The sequence below is a fragment of the Aspergillus fijiensis genome (genome assembly GCF_003184825.1).
Source record: "Aspergillus fijiensis CBS 313.89 unplaced genomic scaffold BO72scaffold_3, whole genome shotgun sequence".
Classification (NCBI taxonomy): Eukaryota; Fungi; Ascomycota; class Eurotiomycetes; order Eurotiales; family Aspergillaceae; genus Aspergillus; species Aspergillus fijiensis.
The window spans coordinates 506,121-526,982 of NW_024468979.1; the positions used below are offsets into that span (position 1 = coordinate 506,121).

At 55.9% G+C, this 20,862-nt stretch overlaps 9 protein-coding genes across 9 annotated transcripts; 6 read left to right on the forward strand and 3 right to left on the reverse strand.

Annotated features, from left to right (window-relative positions):
- The first annotated feature begins 917 nt into the window (after nt 1–917).
- Nucleotides 918–1,538, forward strand: BO72DRAFT_444073 (uncharacterized protein). Its single transcript, XM_040943731.1, has 2 exons — nt 918–1,419; nt 1,481–1,538. The coding sequence occupies exon 1, from the start codon at nt 938–940 to the stop codon at nt 1,391–1,393; it is 456 nt and encodes a 151-aa protein (XP_040806115.1). The 5' UTR covers nt 918–937; the 3' UTR covers nt 1,394–1,419; nt 1,481–1,538.
- A 209-nt stretch (nt 1,539–1,747) lies between these two features.
- On the reverse strand, nt 1,748–4,127 carry BO72DRAFT_444074 (nuclear export protein Noc3). The gene has a single exon (XM_040943732.1). The coding sequence runs from the start codon at nt 4,074–4,076 to the stop codon at nt 1,998–2,000; it is 2,079 nt and encodes a 692-aa protein (XP_040806116.1). The 5' UTR covers nt 4,077–4,127; the 3' UTR covers nt 1,748–1,997.
- Nucleotides 4,128–4,289: 162 nt separating this feature from the next.
- BO72DRAFT_444076 (ribosome biosynthesis protein NIP7) lies at nt 4,290–5,476 on the forward strand. The gene is made up of 6 exons (XM_040943733.1): nt 4,290–4,410; nt 4,499–4,728; nt 4,789–4,878; nt 4,960–5,052; nt 5,116–5,217; nt 5,271–5,476. The coding sequence occupies exons 1-6, from the start codon at nt 4,392–4,394 to the stop codon at nt 5,292–5,294; spliced, it is 558 nt and encodes a 185-aa protein (XP_040806117.1). The 5' UTR covers nt 4,290–4,391; the 3' UTR covers nt 5,295–5,476.
- A 618-nt stretch (nt 5,477–6,094) lies between these two features.
- On the forward strand, nt 6,095–7,828 carry BO72DRAFT_367801 (defective in cullin neddylation 1 family protein; the record flags this gene model as incomplete). Its single annotated transcript, XM_040940853.1, has 5 exons — nt 6,095–6,178; nt 6,293–6,336; nt 6,951–7,021; nt 7,078–7,252; nt 7,387–7,828. 5 exons carry the CDS (start codon nt 6,095–6,097, stop codon nt 7,826–7,828), a joined length of 816 nt encoding a protein of 271 aa, XP_040806118.1.
- A 489-nt stretch (nt 7,829–8,317) lies between these two features.
- BO72DRAFT_367566 (Mpv17/PMP22 family protein) lies at nt 8,318–9,203 on the reverse strand (the record flags this gene model as incomplete). The annotated part of the gene is made up of 4 exons (XM_040940844.1): nt 8,318–8,374; nt 8,424–8,690; nt 8,745–8,999; nt 9,099–9,203. The coding sequence occupies 4 exons, from the start codon at nt 9,201–9,203 to the stop codon at nt 8,318–8,320; spliced, it is 684 nt and encodes a 227-aa protein (XP_040806119.1).
- A 1,617-nt stretch (nt 9,204–10,820) lies between these two features.
- BO72DRAFT_139237 (uncharacterized protein) lies at nt 10,821–11,528 on the forward strand. Its single transcript, XM_040939162.1, has one exon. The coding sequence runs from the start codon at nt 10,926–10,928 to the stop codon at nt 11,403–11,405; it is 480 nt and encodes a 159-aa protein (XP_040806120.1). The 5' UTR covers nt 10,821–10,925; the 3' UTR covers nt 11,406–11,528.
- A 2,490-nt stretch (nt 11,529–14,018) lies between these two features.
- Nucleotides 14,019–15,618, forward strand: BO72DRAFT_523974 (uncharacterized protein). Its single transcript, XM_040949826.1, has 2 exons — nt 14,019–14,412; nt 14,494–15,618. Exons 1-2 carry the CDS (start codon nt 14,174–14,176, stop codon nt 15,290–15,292), a joined length of 1,038 nt encoding a protein of 345 aa, XP_040806121.1. The 5' UTR covers nt 14,019–14,173; the 3' UTR covers nt 15,293–15,618.
- Nucleotides 15,619–15,621: 3 nt separating this feature from the next.
- BO72DRAFT_139298 (gamma-glutamylcyclotransferase family protein) lies at nt 15,622–16,862 on the reverse strand. The gene is made up of 2 exons (XM_040939164.1): nt 16,119–16,862; nt 15,622–16,061 (listed from the first exon to the last, which is right to left on the reverse strand). The coding sequence occupies exons 1-2, from the start codon at nt 16,719–16,721 to the stop codon at nt 16,005–16,007; spliced, it is 660 nt and encodes a 219-aa protein (XP_040806122.1). The 5' UTR covers nt 16,722–16,862; the 3' UTR covers nt 15,622–16,004.
- Nucleotides 16,863–18,006: 1,144 nt separating this feature from the next.
- cdc48 (AAA family ATPase CDC48) lies at nt 18,007–20,776 on the forward strand (the record flags this gene model as incomplete). Its single annotated transcript, XM_040940858.1, has 6 exons — nt 18,007–18,056; nt 18,113–18,140; nt 18,208–18,263; nt 18,335–18,584; nt 18,649–20,140; nt 20,190–20,776. The coding sequence occupies 6 exons, from the start codon at nt 18,007–18,009 to the stop codon at nt 20,774–20,776; spliced, it is 2,463 nt and encodes an 820-aa protein (XP_040806123.1).
- Between the last annotated feature and the right edge of the window lie 86 nt (nt 20,777–20,862).

The window sequence follows — 20,862 nt, forward strand, 5'->3', positions numbered from 1 at the left end:
GAGCCCGCGCACCCCCGGCAGCCAGAACACCACCGAGCCTGCAGCAGCGGAGGAGCTGTCGGCCCCAAAGTCTCCGGCCATCACATACAGCGATCCCCGAGAGGTTCCCGAGGGCATGCGCACCGCGTTGGACCGCCACTTCATCCGCGCCATCGAGCGCGCCGACCCGTCGACACCCTGGGAGGAAGTCATCCGGACCGAGACCGCAAAGCTGATCGCCTCCAAGCCCAGCACCCCCAAGAACTACCACTACATTCTCGATCTGGATCAGTATGATCACGAGGAGGTCGACGAGGACAGCCCGATCGCGCGCCACTACGGCTCCCAGTGGGCGACCAAGAAGTACCACCACTGGATGAACAAGGACGGGCCCCGGCGCAGGTCCAAGACAGAGTCCCGACAGAAGCAGAATCTGGGCAAGGCGGCCAAGGTCCTGGACTTTGAGTATCGCGAGGATGTGAAGGGGTTCATGTCGAAGAAGAGCACGTCGAGCTTGTCCAAGAAGAGTGTTGCCAGCTTGTCGAAAAAGAGTATCTCGAACCTGAGTACCAAGAGCACCAAGAGTGCCAAACAGGCGACCGCGTCGTCCGGCTCCAGCATCAAGAGCACCACCCATGTCTCGAACAAACAGGCGACCGTATCGTCAGCCAGTGCCAGTGCCAGTGCCAGTGCCGGCGTCAAACCCGCCACCAAAGCCCCGAGTACTCCAACCACCACGGGCAAGCCCACCATCAGCACTCCCACCAGCATCACGGCCAAGCCATCCAACCTCCCCCGACCCGCCGCCAACGCCAACGTGCAGACCATCGTCTCGAACATCAACACCATCGTGTCGAATGCGAAGCAGCAGCAGGAGCAGGCCACCGCCAGCGCCGCCCCCCGCGCCCGCAAGCACACCACCCCTACCACTCCCACTCCCACTCCCACGCGTACCAACATGGCCACCGTGACAACCACCACCCACACCTCCCACAAGACCAGTAACAAACCGCGGGACACCACCTACATCAGCAACATCCCGACCCCGACCGGCGGCTTCGCGCGCATGGAGATCGCGCAGGACGTGCCCCCGCACCCGGACTACTACCCGCGCGAACGCCAGGACATCGCGCTGACCTTCCGCGGCTTCGTCGACCCGGACATCAAGTCCGACGTCATCCCGGACTACTACCCGGGCATGTTCGACAACGATCCCTACGCGCGCATCGTCGCCCCGGCGCCGCCCAAGCGCGTGGACTCGCTCGTCGCGCCCCCCGCCGATCTGCCCGAGTACCTCAAGGCGTACCACGACAAGCTCCCCGCCACCCCCGATGCCCCGGCCGTGCAGTACAACCGCGGCACCCGCCACCGGGATGCGTCCATCTACGTGCCGGAGGAGGATGAGCTTGTTTGAGGAATGTGTGTATGTCCCTGACGTGTCTTGGGTTGGGTTGGTTCTTGACTGACGTGTTATGAAGATGGAGAGGTCAGGGTGACTTACTTCACTTTAACCAAAAAATCGAACAAAAATTAAAAAAAAAACACAAAAACAAAAAAAAGTTGAAAAGAGAAAATCCCTCTTGTGTTTTTCTTCTGTTGATCAAGGTTTGTATCTTTAATGGGTTGCATGAATTAACGATGACGCGAAAATGAATTATGAGTGATGAGATGATGAGAGGTGGATTGGGAGATTGAGCATGGCGTTCGTTGCACTATGGAAAGGGTTGGGGGTTGGGGTTGGGTTGGGTTCGGGAGGAATGCACGTGTTTGGTGTTGTTTTTCCTTTTTCTTGTATTCACGGGGATGATTGGAAGCTTTGTTATCGCTTCATTAAAACGAAAATGATTTCGAGTCAATTCTTCTCCAGGTTTCGGTTGAGGAAGTAGTGTGCACGACAGACGTCCTCTTGGGATAGTAGTATGAACATTTACAGAAGGGGCCACCCGTTGAACGATCAAAACTGGTATTTTTGTACAACTCGCTGGAGAAAACAGATAACACACAGGAAGCCAACGCCCTCAATTCCTTGTCACAATCATCTTCTCGATGTCCAACGCCGCATCCCGGATCTGGGGACAGTAGTGGTTTCGCAGCAGCTCGCCCTCCCAGACCGTGCCCGCGAAGACGTTGGTGGTCTCGATGTCCGCGGCAAACGGGTTGAAGACGCCGTCCCCTCGGCGCTCCTCGCTGTGCCAGAGCGAGGCGATGCGGCGGGCGTTGTGCCGCGCGACCTGGTTCATGAGCGAGAGCGTCGCGATCGCCGACTTCTCCGGCAGCTGCAGCGAGGAGGTCATGAGGCGCTTGGCGAACCCGCCGAGGCGGACGGGCGGCGGGTTGCCGTGGGCCCGCGAGATGAGGGTCGAGTGGAGGCAGCGGAGGAGGAGGACGGTCGGGGTCTGGAAGTTGACCTTCTTGCGGGATCGCGGCGCGTGCTGGTGGGCCGCGTGCGAGTCCGGGTCCGGCAGGCGCAGCGACTTGTCCGGGTTGTATTCGACGTCCGGGTTGATGGAGAGCGTGTACAGGGAGCGGTAGAGGTGCTTGACGAAGTAGCTCAGGTCCAGGTGGAGGTTGGCCGCCGCTTTGCTGGCGTCCTGCCCTTCCAGGAGCGCGAACGCCGTGACCGTGCACAACAAAGCTTCGCGGTGCGCGTCCCGCGTGCTGGTCGGCTGCGCATCGTTGTCGTCGTCGGCTTCCTCGGTGTGGTTCTCTTCCTCGTCGCGATCGGCGTGCGCGATCAGCTCCTTCAGCGCCTCCAGCAGATCACCGAAGAAGTCCTGGTTGATCAGGTGGGCGTATTTAGCCAGACCCTCGAGGACGGGGCCCATGAGGGTGGGGATGCGCAACTTCAGGATGCGGAAGTAGACGCCAAAGACCAGCTTGAGGGTCTCGGCTTGGTTCTTGTCCCGCTCCTCATGCGACACCAGCGCGTCCGCCTCCTTCATATCCTTCTCGACCGCCTTCCGTTCCTTCTGCACCTTGCGCTCCTTCTTGGTGCGGAACTCCCGTTTTTGCTTGGGCTTCTTGCCCCCGAAGTTCTCCTCTTCGGGCTCGCGCTCGATCCGGTCCCGGGAGGCCTTGTGCGCGAATTCCGAGAGCAGTCGCAGGCTGAGGAAGGTGTCCAGCACACTTTCGTGGACGCGGAACTCCTTCGCCTTCATCAGCTTAGAGAGCAAGCGGACGGCTTCCAGCGATACGACTCCATCCTCGTCTTTCTGAAACACGTCTTCCAGGGTTTCGCGGCACTTGACGAAATCCGCGTCGACCTGTCTCCGGGCCAGCCGATTGATGAGGATCTTCAGCAACTCGGTGCGGAAGTTGAAGTGCGGTACGGAAAGCAGCAGGTTGCACGCGCAGTTGATGGCGATCGTCTTCAAGCCCGCATCGACGGGGGCGGCGTCTCGCTTTTGCGGCTTGGTGATTTCGACCAGCTTTCCGATATAGTGCTTGTAGTTGGAGAGGAGGGACTGCTCGTAGCTGCGGAGTTTGCGCACTTCCTTGGAGATCTTGCCGGTCATGTCCTGGTCGGTGAGGGGGCGGATGCGGTACCCGGGGATGACATCCTTGTATACTGCGGCTTGCGAGGCGAGGGCGAGCTTCTGGATCGCAACGTGCTTGCTGGGGTCCACCATCTCAGCCATCGTCTTGAACAATGGGATGTGCTCCTCCGGATCTTCATTGATTAATGTAGCCAGTCTGGCAATCTCTTCCTTCGCTTGGATGATCTGCACCTTCAGAGGGATCTTCGGCGCTTCTTCCTTCACTTCCTCCGCCTCGTCCTCGTCTTCGTCTGCGGCAGTATCGTCCATCTCCTCGTCCTCATCGTCGTCTGTCCCGAGAAAGCTGTCTGACTCCTCCGCTTCAATCTCAGGCTCCTCCATGGTCTGGAAACCCTCCGCCGTCTTGATGGGCAGTCGTGTGCGCTCCTTGTCCTTCTTGCCGGATTTGCGGGGTCGGCGCTCATAGTCTTGTTCGAGGTCCCATTCGGCGGCATGGCTGTAGAAGTCGCCAATAGGGGCGCCAGAAGGTTGCGAGGATGCAGGTTCATCGTCGCCCGGGGGACTCACCCGTCTGCGCTTCGTCGTGCGTCCAGGCGCCATTTTGATGTTGGTGAATGGTCTTCTACCTTTTGAGGGGGGAATCTTTTTGCGGGATTGGACTGTCCGAAACTTTTTTTCTCTCTTGCTGGTGCCAAGACACGGGCAATGAAAAAGGTACAGTACCGTCGCTCCCACCGCCTTCCCCGTCGGGATCCACCGCCTAGAATTTTTGTTTCCGCGGAGCTTTTTTGACTTCAAGATTGCTCTTTTTTTGATAAACCCCCTCCAAGCATTTTTCGATTCGAATTTCGTCCGTGTATATCTTTTCCTTCTTCTCTTTGAGTACGCCGTGTCGTACTTAGATCACATTTCATCATGCGTCAACTTACTGAAGGTTAGTCTTGCCTTGGGACTCATCTGCTGCAGACAGCGCAATCGCTGCAGACCATTACCGCACCGGATTGCTGACTCGGAGACTCTAGAGGAGACGAAGACGCTCTTTGAGAAGCTCAGTGCCTACTGTGGACGGTCCATCTCGAATCTGATCACGGCCGGTTCCGAAGACAACGACCGCTATGTGTTCCGCATGATCGGCAGCCGCATCTACTACGTCCCGCTGTCCTTGGCCAACCTGGCGACCTCCATTCCTCGCGATTGCTTGCTGTCGATGGGTACTGCGATCGGAAAGCTTACCAAGACCGGAAAGATGAGAGTAAGGGCATACCGGTTGTGAGGGCGGGCCATGTGATTCGGATTGACTGACGTTGTGTAGCTCCACATCACTGCGCTGGACGTGATCTCCCCTCACGCGCGGTTCAAGGTCTGGATCAAGCCGAACGGTGTCGCCCCGTTCTTGTACGGAGTAAGTTTTCTTAGGGTGTTGACGCGCGGCTTTGCCGCTGGGGTACAGGGTGATGGCGAACTGATGCTAATTACTTGCCAGGGCAACGTTGTCAAGGCGCACGTCGGAAGATGGTCCGATGACTGCCCGGAGCATGCTGGAGTGGTTGTGCTCGACCAGAATGATACACCTTTGGTAAAGATGCTCTCGTCGCGCGTCCAGCTCTGGCCGCAATGGTCGCTGACTTATTGATTGTAGGGATTCGGAGTCACTGCTCGGTCCACTGCCGAGGCACGGAAACTCGAGCCCACGGCGATTGTCGTCTTCCGCCAGGCAGATTGCGGAGAGTATCTGAGAGAGGTGAGCTTGCTTTTTGGAAATCGAGACGGGCAGAGTGCTGACCCATTGCACAGGAAGATACTCTTTTCACGACCTAGAGAAAAGTGTTGCATACGCGGAATCGATCATGGGGTTATTTTTTATAGATACCTTGGGATTCTCGCAGGAGTTTTGGAGTCGTTTTTTTTTTCATTGTGTGGCTATGGTTGTTCTGTCTAGAAAAGTCTTTATCCTGGTGTCTAGCCTTGTACTATGTCTGACGCATGAGACAATATCATTATTGGCATCATTTGGTACTGTCTATAATCCTGTTGTTCAGAATTAGATTAGTGCTGCATTGCACTATTGGAGCTCTGGACCGGAGTAGTTTTTCATCTCTGATATGTAGAAAGGTGTGAAACCGTGGACATGTAGTACAGTGTGAATGAGTCCAGTCATACCCCCGCTTTCCAAATGTGAATTCAGTGAATGACTAGACTATAGTAGCCATGGCAGCCCTGATCGACCACCTTCACTGAGAGAGATCTGATATCCGAACCAGCAGCATCCGATGCGGGGCACGTGCACGGGGCCACGGGCAACTGAACTCTCTCACTCTCTCAGCGGGCACTGCAGCGGAAACCACCGCTCAATTCGGCCGATCTCCCCCCCTCATCGAGAAACAAATTAAGAACTGCGACAACCAGCCGGAGGCGTTCGCAGTCTCAACTTTGGCGTTCATCCCTTCGCCCCGATAGCTTCCAATCTTGCTATACACATAACACAATCTCAGACTTGCACGGCCTTCATTCTGATCATCTGAGCTTTTCCGCGCGCGCGCAGAGGTTCCCCCGCCATCGTCAACATTTGATCCGGGCAAGCCACACCCCCACCACCACGACCACCATCATCCATCATCATGCCGCCCTACTCGAGTCTGCAGAAGCAACAAATAGCACAGTTCATCAGCTTCACGCAAGCGAAGGACACAGCGGCTGCCAAGGTAATTTCGACCGATCTCTCCGATCATGTTTCGCCCCTGTCCTATCCGGTTCATGGCTCCGGGGGCATCACGTGCGTGGGATATGTGGCTAACCGGTGCTGTTGATTGGTATAGTTCTTGAAAGCGGCACGATGGGACCTTGAAGAAGCTATCAATACGTAGGTGCTTGCCTCCTTCTCGCTCATGGGATATGGTCTTACTCTCACTCCGGGGATGTCTTTTTGTGGGTATCATCATCTGATGATCCGGGTCCATCCTGCCTGGGTTGCGGTTGCGGCTTCATGGGTTGCTAGGCCGGTGCTTTGTTCTTGGGTGTTTCTCTCGGAGCCAGGATGGCTTGTGGTGCATGGAATTTGTACCAGGCGGACCAGCTCACGGGACTCGGTGGTTATGGCAGTTATGGCATTAGGAGCTCGCCACGAATCCATCGATGAATCGCCAAGCGCAAGTCAGCAGCCAGGCGGCCATGCAATCTGGTTCAGAGCAATATCTCTCGCCAGATGGATAGCTTAGCCTCCGTTGCTTGCACTTCACTAAAAAAGCGATTGGTCCTTAAGCAAGTCAATCATGGATTGGCACCGTCGCTACAACGACAACGCCCATCTACCATCTGGCCAAGCTACGAGCCCGATATCATTGCAAGACCACAAGCCAACCGCCAGCCCAGCAACCACAGGAAACCCTCTCCAACCCCTCTCATAGACCACCCTGCCATCTCAACCCATAGACCATCCCATCACCTCAACCGCACTAACCACCCCCAAAACCACAGATACTTCCAAAGCCCCTCTGGCGCCGGAGCCAGCACAAGCGCGATCAACAAGATCTTCGACAGCTACAGCGGTACTTCCCCCTCAATCCCCAAAACTCCCCATCCCACCCCAACTAAACCCCACCAGACTCCCCCGAAGAATCCCCCGAGACCATCGGCATCGACGGCGTAATGCGGTTCCTAGGCGACATCTCCGTGCAACTCGACGAAGTAACCTGCCTCGCCATCGCGGAGCTCGTCAAATCCCCGACGATGGGCGAATTCACGCGAGAAGGATTTCTGCATGGATGGCGCGCTCTCGGGTACGCCCCCTACCCTTTGCCCCTACCCCCTTCCTTATACCTTTTACCCCAATCCCCTAGTTCCCCTGTTCCCCCACCCCCTTCCCCCAGTTCCTCCCCCCTTAAGATAAAACCCTGATACTGAAGAGGGATAGAGCCGACACCCTCGCCAAAATGACGGCGCACGCGGCGGAGCTCCGCGCGCGCCTGCCTATCGAACCGGACCTCTTCCGCCGGGTGTACCGGTACACGTTCCCGCTGTGCCGGATGCAGGGCCAGCGCAACCTGCAGTTCGAGATCGCGGCGGAGCAGTGGCGGCTGTTCTTCACGGCGGAGCACGGCGGCGTGGCGTGGGGCTCGGCGACGACGCCGTGGCTGGACTGGTGGCTCGAGTTCCTGGAGGGGCGCGGGCCGCGGCCCGTCAATAAGGATCTGTGGGAGCAGGTGGAGGTGTTCATGCGCAAGACGGGCGAGGATGAGGCGATGGGGTGGTGGAGTGCGGATGGGGCGTGGCCCGGGGTGATTGATGAGTTTGTGGAGTTTGTGGTGGGGAAGAGGAAGGGTGGCGGTGCGGGTGGGGAGATGGAGGTTGAGTAGGTTTATTTGTGGCGGGGTGGTAGAGGGGATGGAAGGTTGGGTTGTGGGGTGGTTGGTTGTGGTTGGAAGGTAGATACGCATGCAGTGGTGTTGATGAATGGATTTTCTATCGTGTTTTCAGGTGGAGAGTTGTAGGATGTACTTGGTTGACTCGGGGTGACTACTGCCACGAGGGAGACTAAGCGCAGCTTAACGGTGTCAACGGGGCTTAAGGTATGGATTTCCATTTGCGGTTCGAATGGCGATATACTACGTAAATATGGTTTCATCATAGCAGGATAGACACTCGTCGCAACGCCAGAGCCATGAACGGGACATATCGCAAATTGAACATCATTCGGGGCGGGGGCATGGAGTGGGTGGTATAGGTAGATGGCATATGTAGATGGCATAGGTCAAAGAGGAGGTGGTCGTCATGGGTATATTGGCCGCATTACCCTCAATCGACCAGCGATGGTCATGGAGGTTGGATTTTCATATGTACAGTATTTACCGGTAGTCGCCCTTGTCGTACTCGCTGCCGGGACCACGACGCTGGTCGTAACGCTGGTATGGGATTAGCACTGTTCCACCTACGGAACAACATGAGGCTCACCTTCCGGAGCGCTTCGAGGCGCTTCTTCTTCGTGTGGGTGTTGACGTAGGTTCCGATGACGAACCCGACAATGTTGAAGAACGGCACCCAGGTGTGCTCCGGCAGGAACTTCTGCGCAAAGGCCAGCGCGATGGGCGAGGTCACCCAGCTGACCTTCATGACGGGCATGAAGCCCGCCCGGACGGTGGCGCGGACCTGGTGGATGGTGCGCGCACCGGCAATGACCGCCATGCTGGTCAGGTACACGGCGTTCTGGATGGGGGAGACCTGCGGGCCGAGTCAGCGGATTGGAATCCCTCGTGCATCGCGTGCGACACTCACGAGCAGGTTGCTGGCCAAGATCTGCAGCACCTTGGCCTTCAGGCTAGTCCGTCCAGCGAACACCTTTTGGAGGATCCCGATCAGGAAGTGGCCCAGCGGGGCGCTGATGAACATGCCGTACAGGACCATCTTGGGCACCCGCGGGCTGAGGTAGTGGCCGTTCTTGCTGACATCGTGCGCGATCCAGGACGCCAGGATCTCCTGCAGACCGGACAGCACTCCCGACGTCAACATCTTGGTGCGCAGGGGGTTTTGCTGCAGTTGGCGGAGGTAGAGCTAGAGTCGGCCGAGAAGAGCCAGTCAGCCAGAGTTGTCCGGGAGGGTTTCAAACGTCAACACCAGAGACCAACGTACGTTGAGATAACCCCCGCCAGTCAGTCGCTCGCCGACTTTGTGCACCAATTCTTTTGTGTCTTTCCGGAGGGAGGTGACGGCCTCATCTTGGAATTTGGCGGACATGGCTGCTGCTGCTGCTGTTGGATCGAAGGAAGGAGATTAAGCGCGCGATCTAGATGGTGTGGGTAGATGAGCGATCGGAAATCCGAGATAACGTTGGTGACGGCAATTGCGTAGAGATAGCAGAGCAGTAAGGCAGTCTAAGGTGATCGCAGGAGCTGTAAGTAAGAGGAAACCATTCAGGGTTGCAATGGACAGTAGAAGCAACGGAGGGATGCGGATGGAATAAGGTGTGGTGAGTGAGTGGGTATTGTTGGGGGACAGACTGGGGGGGAAGGGAAATTGGCAGGCAAATGGTCGGATGGGCGTCCCGCGCAAGAGAGGGTCGGACCAGGGGTTGGTTTGTTTATCGGCTGAAGTGGAGGAGGAAGAGGGAAATGGCCCGCGATGAGGAGAGGCTGGAAGCCGATGGGTGGTTCAAGGCTGGTAATAAATCAGTGCTTACCGAGGTTACAACTCCAATCGATTGGAACCAGCACACGTCAGTCAATTGCTTGTACTGTCACAATGGAAACACCCGCGGGGGAAATGTAGTAGTAGTAGAAGTGGAAGTAGACCCAACTTGGAAGATTCTGAAGGGAAAGAAGCAGAATGACAACAAATAACAATTCACTTTGAAGCTAGAGGAGGGAGGGCAAAGGTGAGGGCGAAGTCGGAGAAGGAGAGAGACAGTCAGTGGCAGTCAGTGGGAAACTGGGAAGGTCAAACCGGCCACAAACAGAAGTTACAGAACAAATGGACCTCGCGTCAACTTTATACCTGTTTGACTAGGTAAGGCCTCCGTACAGTACGGTAAGATCAGCTCAGCTCGGTAGGGATTCCGCCGCTGTCCTTCGGTCACCTCCGACTATGTACATAACAATTACCGTAGTTACTCCGCCATCACCACTACTAATTTTCCTTCTGTATCTTCATCTATGTAAACAATCAAGATATTTAGATGTTTTGTTCATTCGCAATTTGTTGCAGCTAACAATGACTGGAAACAATCTTGCACAGTCTTCGTCAGAACTCTCAGGTGCATTAATACCAGGATGAGCTCGGAAAACTCAGCCTATTTCGGATAAGTGCAGGCCGTTGATGTTGACTGAGGGTGATAACCACCACCAGGCAGGGCTGTTCTGCTTCTAGATACTATATCTGTACTTCATCCCCTTCTTTCAAGAAATCCAGGCTCATGTACTAACAGACATGTAGGTAAATGTAACTAAGTCCGATGCCAAAGAGTTTCTAGAGAAGAATTCAGTACAATTTCTTTGTATCTCAAGATCGATAGCCAGTGCATTGGCCAAGTATAGTCTACTACTGCACTGCTGTGATTTCATTCATCGGAGAAGTAGGGCTATCCGCAACCATGTGAGCTTCTGCTCAGACTGCGCTCGTCTTGGTGTTTGCGCTTTCTCCTTTGCGCTCAGGTCAGCCAGAGCGACATTATGCACATCCCAACAAAACAGAGGGTCGCCCCCGACGATTCCCATCTGCTCCGACGCAATGTTACGTTCACTGGTGAACATGAGCGTGTTCTAGCTAGCTATCTCATTTTCTGCTGTTCTCTGCTTCCTCTGTCCCCTCCGTGTTCATACGTCCATGCTTCTTGTCCTTTGCTATCTAGCGTTCTCAGATCACGGAATAGATACATCTCAGTTAGCTATCCAGTCTGCTAGAGGCGGTTCACACGTTCTCTCCATCTTCTAAAGCCTCCAGCACTGTTCTCACGCAGAAGAAATGAAAAAACTTTCTGCAAGCAAGTCCAACACAGAGCCGGACTCCTCGTCCAACATGGACACCTCAGCGGAGATCCCGGCAACACTATCTGACCATGATCCATCTCATCCCGCAGATACTCCACATGACCAAGAGTCTGAGCTCCGTGTCTCTGTAGAAGTTGCATCTGTCGAGAACAACCGCGTGGGTAGTGCTGAGAGAGCCATCGAGCATAGCCCCGAGCAACAGGAGCCCGCTAGAGCAACCGAGCACAATCATGTCCCCGCCTCTGAGCCTTCAGAGCTTGAGACCGACCCTCTCCAAAGTCAGAGACCATGGACTGGCCTTGACTTCGAGACAAGCTTGCACTTTGCAGAGCGTGTCACAAGCTGTCCTCGTACTTCGTCTACAAGGTATCATCCCGCCCAAGCCAACCCTCTATCTCCAAAACCAGTGCCTACATCCAGACTAACCGTTCATCCAGCTCTATCAGAGGAATAACAGAGCCGTTGTTCGAACGAGATTCGGTCCTTTCGCCCGGCCCCGCAAACAACAGCACCGCGAGAGCCGAGCCGCCATCTACCCCAGGTAACCACAATCGAGCCAACGGCGTCAATCGAACGGCGATCGCAAGAGTACTCCTCGCTCGTATCGACCGGGACCGAGACCCGATCTTCTATGGGCCCGTGAACCAGGCAGTGGAAGACGATCGTCCATGGGGGCTCCGCTCGTGTAAACATGGCAAAATGGACCGGGTGCCCCTCGTGGATCCGCACGAAGTGTGTGACCGCTGCGGCCGTAGACCGGCGCTCGGCTGGCTGTATCAGTGTTCCGTGGACGAGCCCGGCTTCGGGGACCCGAATGGTACCAGAGACGGAGAGGTGCTGAGTGCGTGGATGGTCGACGCCATTAAGGCTGGGAAGTACACGGATGCGCAGAAGGAAACACTGCTCGAACAGAAACTCACTGTCTTCCGTCGGGCGTACGAAGAGAGAGTTGCGTACAACGAACGCTATTCGAGGGTCACCGTCTTTCCTTCCATGCACAGGGCGGAGGAAGAGCAGAATACTGACTCCGATGACGATGGTCCCCATGTTCAGCTGATTGAAGATGTTCAGCAGAGTCGTAGCTCGATCGCTACCGATGCTTCACCCACTACCGGGCGAGTGAAGCATGGCGAGGATATTCCGCAGAATGCCTGTCGCAGTCCAGACTCTATTACTCAAGGCGTGCTTCCAGTCGCAGACTCTGACACTTCAGCTCCCCCACTACAGTCTATCCCACATTGCAAATGGCGGGCTTGTCATCGCTGCGTACCAGCACACTTGGAACGAGCATGGGACAGCATCAACGCAGTGTGTAGACCCGAATTCCCACTCCCGGGTGCCTTCAACTTGGGCGAGCGGGTGGTCGTGAACGCAGTGTTCGTCTCCAATCTAGGGCAGCGACCCAACCCATCCGTCACTCCTCCTCCGGTGCCTCGATACTATGGAGGCGAGTCGCAGCCCGCACGAAATGCCGTGTCCAGCTATCGTGGTGTAGCACGCTTATCGTCTTATCTCCCAAACGCAGCCACGGGGTCTACTTCTCAGAGTTCCTCTTCTGGCTCGAGAGTGACAAGCCCTGCGTCCAGGTCGACAGTGGATCTACCGTCGTACATGTCGACATCGACCAGTGATGCTACCAGCTCTGGCTCCCAGTCTCCCTACACCTCCTCATCCACAGGAGATTTCAGCAACCGATCTCCATCAGTGCTACCCACCTACCCCATTGCCAGATTAAACAGTGCATCGCAGTCCCCACACCACCTGCCCCTCCCTCCACCTCCAATAAGCCAAGCATTATCCTCATCCACAACCGTATTACCCTCCTACCCAGTGACAGCAACAGCAGCCCCCCGCCAGTTCCACGGACCCCTCTCCTCCCACCCCTCCAACGCAAGCTACTATCCACCCCCGGTTAACCGGCTGCAGCGAGCGCGCGCCAGGCTACAGGCCATCCTCGAACCCCTCGGACGCAGCCTGACGCCCTCGCCGAGGGATTACAGTGCTGAAGCTTCCTCCGTCTGGATCAATATCGGGAATCACTTGCGCGCGACACTGCGGAAGAGGAGATATGGTGAATTCCTTTGGCGGTGTCGCAGACAGGTGGAACAGCCGCCCTGCCCTCGTGGCCCGCGCGGCCCCTGTCCCTTCCCCATGGCTCCCGGATACCTCATGGCTGCGGACCCGGAAGAGGTGCGAGAGGAGCGCGAGGTGTTCCGGTTTGGGCAGATGGTGGGTCGCGAGCGCTGTATTAATTCGGGTCTCCATGTCTGGGAGGATGTCATGCCGGTTGTTGAAGAGGTGGAGCCTTGGGAAGAGGAGTCTCATAGTGAGGATGGGGATAGTAGTGAGGAAGAGGAGTTTGAGGAGGAGGAGGAGGTCAGCGAGGAGGTGGAAACTGAGGTGGAGGCTAGCGAGGAGGTGGAAACTGAGGGAGAAGCAAGTAAAGATAAGGGTAAAGGGAAACTGGAGCGCGTTGAAAGGGGCGATGAGTGCTACGAAGGGACGAGTGACTCGGAGGACTCGGTTGGCTCGGACGAGTCGGATTTGGTTGACCCAATCTTGATATTGTGACGGGGGAAGAGGGCTTGAAGTGGCCTCATCTTGGGGTGAACTATAAGGCTCCTGTCTCCACTAATGTGCCGTGGTCGCTGAATTGGTTTGTCATGTTGGTGCTGGGACGTTGAGCTAGGAATTGAAGTGGGGAGGTTGTGTGGTCGGGGTAACATTTCACATGTTGTGCTGTAAGAGTACTTGGAAATCTACGGAAGATTTAGTGAGCATTGAATGAAAATGGATCCCGCAGGAGTTGTCGCCAGAGCTACATGATCATGATGATAATGAAATCATGAAGTCAAGGAAAGGTCAACAGTAAGTTAGTTAGTGTATCAATTAGCGAACTACGTAAACCGAACAGCGGCGCTAAACCCACCCATTCCACCCATTATCTGGTAAGGTCCATCCCCATCCGATGACCGACTGAATGGGGCAGGCAGGATAGTTATCTAATCTCATCAACAAAAATGACCCGCGGTTCAACTCCAAACTCCATCGACTTTCCCATTCCGAGCCAATTCCGAACCTCGGCACGCGCGCCAAGCACCGACGGCTGATCAGATGCAGATGACCGCCTGGTCTATATAGTACTCTTCCACTCCACCCCCCTTCCGTCCGACCCTCCTGGACGTCTGCTGGCGATGACTGACGCAGGATACACCAGACAATATGGCAGACCCCGAAGTTACCACTGAATCGGCTCCAAGTGAGAGCACACCATCACCACCACCACCACCACCAGCACAAGAAGATGAGGGGAAATCGCCGTCCTCAGACCCAACGCGGGGATCCTCACCACCACCACAACCAAAACCAAAAGCACAATCAGCTTCCTCTCTCCTCCATGCTCGTCGTCAGCTGCTGGCAGCCCTTCGGGCAACCGATACCACCATCGAGCGACTCGACAAGTAGGTCCCCGCCCTCTCCCATCCTTCCCAAAACACAAGCCACCACTCCTCCAACCGTACACTCCATACTAACAACGACAGACTCACCACCACAGCAGCCGGCACCGAACGCGTCCTCGCCGTAACAGGCTACCTCTCGCACGCCCTGCACCACCTCCTCGCCTCGGCGCCCTGGCTCGCCTTCCAAACCCGCCTAAGCCTCCTCGCGCGTCTCCGTCGTCAGCAGCGCCATCTCGCCCAACACTCCCCCTCCAAGCCTACCCCCTCCGCGCCGCCACCACCCACCACCTCACCAAGCACACCAAACAAACCCCCCCTCCTCGCCCTCTCCTCCCTCATGTCCGAAACCCGGTACACCCTGCGCCTCCTCGGCCTCCTCCCGCTCTGGACCTGGGGCGCCGCGACCCTGCGCTCCCCGCCCCAAGACCGCACGCTGTACATCCTCACCCTCCTCCAGGTCCTGGTCAATGTGATCTACCAGCTCCTCGAGAACGGAAGCTACCTCGCCGCGAAGGGGATCCTCAGCCGCCGGCTCATCGACCGGTGGGGCGGCATCGTGCAGTGGGATCTGTGGAGCACGCGCGCCTGGTTCGGGCATATCTTCTTGCAGTTCTTCGTGCTGGCGCGGGAGAGGAGTCTGCGGTTGCGGCGGAGTCGACAGAATCAGGAGGGGCGGAAGGAGGGGTCGGCGGAAGCAGAAGACGCCCGGGAGATCCGCGCGTGGAGGAAGAGTCTCGTGAATAATGTGTGCTGGGCGCCGCTGTGCTTGCATTGGTGCTTTGAGGGGGGGATCGGGTTCCCGGAGCAGTTGACCGGGTTGGTGAGTTTTATGGCCGGGGCCTGGGAGGTCTGGGATTCGTGGGGGCGGACTACTACGTAGGTTTGGGGTTTGAGGTTGAGGTTGAGGTATTTGGGCTTTGTAGAATTCTCGATGGTTGGTTAGACTTCCAGATTTGGTTACCTCAGGCTACTGTTCTTTGCTCGCTTCGCGATGGCTTGGCTTAGACGATAGAGTTCCTGGATAAGCGTATTCATTGGGGTCGTCATGCTAGATGCCTAAATACAGGATAGGATCCAAGCTAACACACCAAATACCAAATCCAATTTTCAGCTAGAGCTAGATGCTCGATCGTTGTGGCCTCGAAGGCGGATAGATCAAGAAACAAAGGAAAGAAGCGCAAGCAAACTGAGACACCCTGAAAACTCCCAAGATGCCCCGTCACGTCATGTGATAGATAAAAATCAGGTGTCGCTAAGAACCAGCAGTCATCAGATCGTGCCAATGTCGTTATCATCATCGTAAGCGTCATCACATCGTGAATGAGCATCAAATCGTCATCGTATCGTATCGCATCGTAGCGTAAATGAGTATCAAACGCCATGCAGAGTCAACCTGTGGCAATGTGGAATAAGGAATAGGTCGCAGACCCGGAGGTAGAAATGTCAGATAGGACATGTGGAAGTTGTCTCGAAGAAAGGTCGCAGACCGATGACGGGAAAGCAGTCAGATCTTAAACCAGTAGTCATGCACGCATCCAATGAAGTTGTACCTGATCCAGCGACATTCAAAAGCTAGAGCCGAGAGTTGGAGCTTAGAGGCGGAACACCGGGTCGATGGTTTCCTCCGACACGAGCTCGCCGGGACGTCTCTGTGGCCATCTGATATTAGAGGATATCGCATAAAGGGAAGTCAACGACAGACTTACGAACTTGTCATAATGCTCGGAGCGCAGAAACAGGTCGACGGCCCAATCGGTGACACCCTTCCAGTGCATCCCCTCCAGACTGCGGTTCCAGACCAGGGCGTGCACCTTCAGAGCGTAGGTCACCTCGACCCAGCGATCGGCCAGGCCGGAGCCGTCCTCAACGATGACCGCCTCGATTTCGATCAGACAAGCGTCCATCCCGCCGCTCTCACCGTGCATCATGGTGATGGCGTCCTCGTGGTCAATCGCGAACACGACCATGCCTTCGACAACATCGTGCTCCTGTCCGGTGAACACCATGAACGGGGCGCCGTTGGGAGTCCGCTCGTAGAGCCTGTACCCCACCGCCCGGGCCGGCTGCATCCTACGGGCAAACTGCAGACTGTCCGGTTGGTCACAATAGGCGCGCAGGACGGTGGGAAGCTTGAGACAGCCGTAGACGAAGATGACGCGCTGATCCTCGTCCGCCAGGAGCTGGTGCAGCTGGGTCATGTTGAGCTGGTTCTGATACGCGACCTTGTAGTTGTCGGGGTACCAATGGAAGCACTCCATATTGCGGACGGTGCTAGGGCGGCGCTTGATGGCGCTAGGACGGCTGCTCATCTTGGGTCTTTCACGCACAGGAACAGGATTTCAAATAGAGGGATAGAGATACAAAGGTACTGGGGATAGTCGGTGGGGAGAAGGAAGGTGAGGATGTGAAGTTGGAGGGTGGGGTGCCATCGTGTTACCGAATGCGACACCATGAGGAGCTATGATGTCGTCGCTTAGTCGGCGAGTGTGAGGTTGACCCGCATGGCTGTAGGCAGCGCTCTCACTACATGCGTGCGCTGGTGAAGTCTTCCTTGATGCTATACTGGGGCGCTGGGCTGGTACATTCACCAGACCACGTGACTTTATCACACACTGAACTGGTAAAACAGCCATAAGGCCGCAGTGTCAAGCAGGGCTAGTGAGTCCGTTAGCTATGATTTTGTTCTTTTCTGTGATTGATTCGCTTCATGTCTTGTTCTTTTACTAACTTACTGAGAGTAGGGGTATTGTCAGAGTTGCTGTGAACTCTGAATGATTCGACATGATATCCTCGGGCAATTGAGAGAACAACATGACGAAGATCCAGAACAAGAGTTCAGTGAGGCGAACTGTCCTTACTTTGCCACTGTATGAGTATCAGCTTGTTAAGCTGGTTGAACAGAGGCCATCTTGATGTGATAGATCGCCCATGATGCCTAAGGCCACAGCACGATACATCGCGTCATGCCTGAGGCATCGACACAGCAGCCCCATTGGCACCTCTAAATGTCAAAGCCAACAGAAAAGACCAGATCGACCGCTTCAAACACTAGCCAGTCATCAGATCGTTAGTTCGAAGAGCTTCCCCGGGCTTATCAAGCACCCAAAGCAAAGAAGGGCCAGAGGCTGATGATCATTGTGGATACGACCGGCTTCCATGCGGTTCTTCTCCCCCCGAGGCGGTGGCGGCAGGCGGTAGGCGGTGGGTGTTTGGGTGGCTCAGGATTCAGGAATCTCTGCAAACAGCTTAAGTCATCAGTTTCCGAACAGGCCCTGGCGCTATCGTCACCTCTTAACAACCCGGAGCTCTTCTGCCAACCTACAACTCAATCTCACTTCCCCCATCTCCCTCTCTCCACCCACCAAACTCACCCACCTATTCTGCTCTATCACTTTTGCATCTCTCCCCCCAAATTGCGCCATCTCTCAGACATTTCCTGCTGTCTGCTGAGATCTCTTTTCCTTTCTTCCTTTCCTTATCTTCACTTTCCTCCGTGCCTGTTACCGAGCTCGCCTAATCCGGTACGGCAACAGTCCTTGCTACCTTTCCCAGTGACTACGTTGCTTTACGCGCCTTTCTTCACACTCCATCAAGATGAGCGCAGAGCCAGACCACACCCACGACAAGAAGAGGGTCAACCTCAAGTAGGTCCCCATCCATCAAGATTTCCAGTCTTGCCCCGCATGCTAATACATCATAGTGACCCCTCGGGCGCCGAGAAGAAAGAGGTAAAGACTTTGCCTTCAGACTCCGCAGGGACCTTGTTGGTGATATTGACTTATTTTTCGTTGCTAGGAGCTCGACACCTCGACCGCTATCCTCAAGAAGAAGAAGAAGCCCAACTCTCTGATGTGAGTTTGCCTGTGTCATTTGTTCTGTGGAGCGGGGGCTGGGATACTGACGTGTGTGTGTGTGTCAATAGTGTTACCGATGCCGTCAACGATGACAACTCCGTTATTGCCCTTTCCAACAACACGATGGAGACCCTCCAGCTCTTCCGCGGTGATACCGTCCTTGTCAAGGGCAAGAAGCGCAAGGACACGGTTCTGATTGTCTTGGCGGATGATGATCTCGATGACGGCAGCGCTCGCATCAACCGTGTCGTCAGACACAACCTCCGTGTCAAGCACGGCGACATGATCACCGTCCACCCTTGCCCCGACATCAAATATGTGAGTCCAGCCCAACGAGAGCAGACGGTGGTTGGTGGCTAACCGCGGCTTCTTTGTGTTTTAGGCCAAGCGTATTGCCGTCCTTCCTATTGCCGACACCGTTGAGGGCCTGACCGGCTCCCTCTTCGACGTCTACCTTGCCCCCTACTTCCGCGAAGCCTACAGACCCGTCCGACAGGGAGATCTGTTTACAGTACGAGGAGGTATGAGACAGGTGGAGTTCAAGGTTGTTGAGGTCGATCCCCCAGAGTACGGTATTGTGGCCCAGGACACGATCATCCACTGCGAGGGCGAGCCCATCCAGCGTGAAGACGAGGAGGGCAACCTCAACGAGGTCGGTTACGATGACATTGGTGGCTGCCGCAAGCAGATGGCTCAGATCCGCGAGTTGGTCGAATTGCCCCTGCGTCACCCCCAGCTCTTCAAGTCCATCGGTATCAAGCCCCCTCGTGGTATCCTGATGTACGGTCCTCCCGGTACTGGTAAGACTCTGATGGCTCGTGCTGTTGCCAACGAGACCGGTGCCTTCTTCTTCCTGATCAACGGTCCCGAGATCATGTCCAAGATGGCTGGTGAGTCCGAGTCGAACCTGCGAAAGGCTTTCGAGGAGGCCGAGAAGAACTCCCCCGCCATCATCTTCATCGATGAAATCGATTCCATCGCCCCCAAGCGTGAGAAGACCAACGGAGAAGTCGAGCGCCGTGTTGTCTCCCAGCTCCTCACCCTCATGGACGGTATGAAGGCCCGCTCGAACGTCGTTGTGATGGCCGCCACCAACCGCCCCAACTCCATCGACCCTGCCCTTCGTCGTTTCGGTCGTTTCGATCGTGAGGTCGACATCGGCATCCCTGACCCTACCGGCCGTCTCGAGATTCTGTCGATCCACACCAAGAACATGAAGCTGGGTGATGATGTCGACTTGGAGACGATCGCTGCTGAGACCCACGGTTATGTCGGTTCCGATCTCGCTTCGCTCTGCTCTGAGGCCGCCATGCAGCAGATCCGTGAGAAGATGGACCTGATTGACTTGGATGAGGATACCATTGACGCTGAGGTCCTCGACTCTCTTGGTGTTACCATGGAGAACTTCCGTTACGCCCTTGGTGTCTCCAACCCCTCCGCTCTGCGCGAGGTTGCCGTCGTCGAGGTCCCCAACGTCCGTTGGGAGGATATTGGTGGTCTCGAGGAGGTCAAGCGCGAGCTTATCGAGAGCGTCCAGTACCCTGTCGACCACCCCGAGAAGTTCCAGAAGTTCGGTCTTTCTCCTTCTCGCGGTGTGCTGTTCTACGGCCCCCCTGGTACTGGTAAGACCATGCTGGCCAAGGCCGTGGCCAACGAGTGCGCTGCCAACTTCATTTCCGTCAAGGGTCCTGAGTTGCTGAGCATGTGGTTCGGTGAGTCGGAGAGCAACATCCGTGACATCTTCGACAAGGCTCGTGCCGCCGCCCCTTGCGTCGTTTTCCTCGATGAGTTGGATTCCATTGCCAAGTCCCGTGGTGGATCCGTCGGCGATGCTGGTGGTGCTTCCGACCGTGTGGTCAACCAGCTCCTAACCGGTATGTTATTTCGCCTTTGCTTCGATAGTTCCTAGCTGACTCGTCCCAGAAATGGATGGTATGACCTCCAAGAAGAACGTCTTCGTCATCGGTGCTACGAATAGACCCGAGCAGCTGGACGCTGCCCTGGTCCGTCCGGGTCGTCTGGATACTCTGGTCTACGTTCCCCTGCCCGACCAGGCCTCCCGTGAGAGCATTCTTAAGGCCCAGCTGCGCAAGACGCCCGTTGCTCCTGATGTCGACATCTCCTTCATCGCCAGCAAGACCCACGGCTTCTCCGGTGCCGATCTTGGCTTCGTTACTCAGCGTGCTGTCAAGCTCGCCATCAAGCAGTCGATCAGCGCCGACATCGACCGCCAGAAGCAGCGCGAGGCCCAGGGTGAGGACGTCAAGATGGAGGACGAGGAGCTTGAGGAGGAGGACCCCGTGCCGGAGCTAACCCGTGCCCACTTCGAGGAGGCGATGAAGTCGGCCAGAAAGTCGGTTAGCGATGTGGAGATCCGCCGCTACGAGGCTTTCGCGCAGAGCTTGAAGAACTCCGGCGGCAGCACCTTCTTCCGCTTCCCTTCCTCGGGTGAGGTGGCGGACAACAACACTTTTGGCGAAGCCGGCAATGACGACAGCCTCTACGACTAAACTGTATCTTTTCATGCTTTGTTTCCTATGCGCACTTAGTTAGATCAGCGGGGTGAGCCTCGACTAAATCACGTTGGTTGACAAGT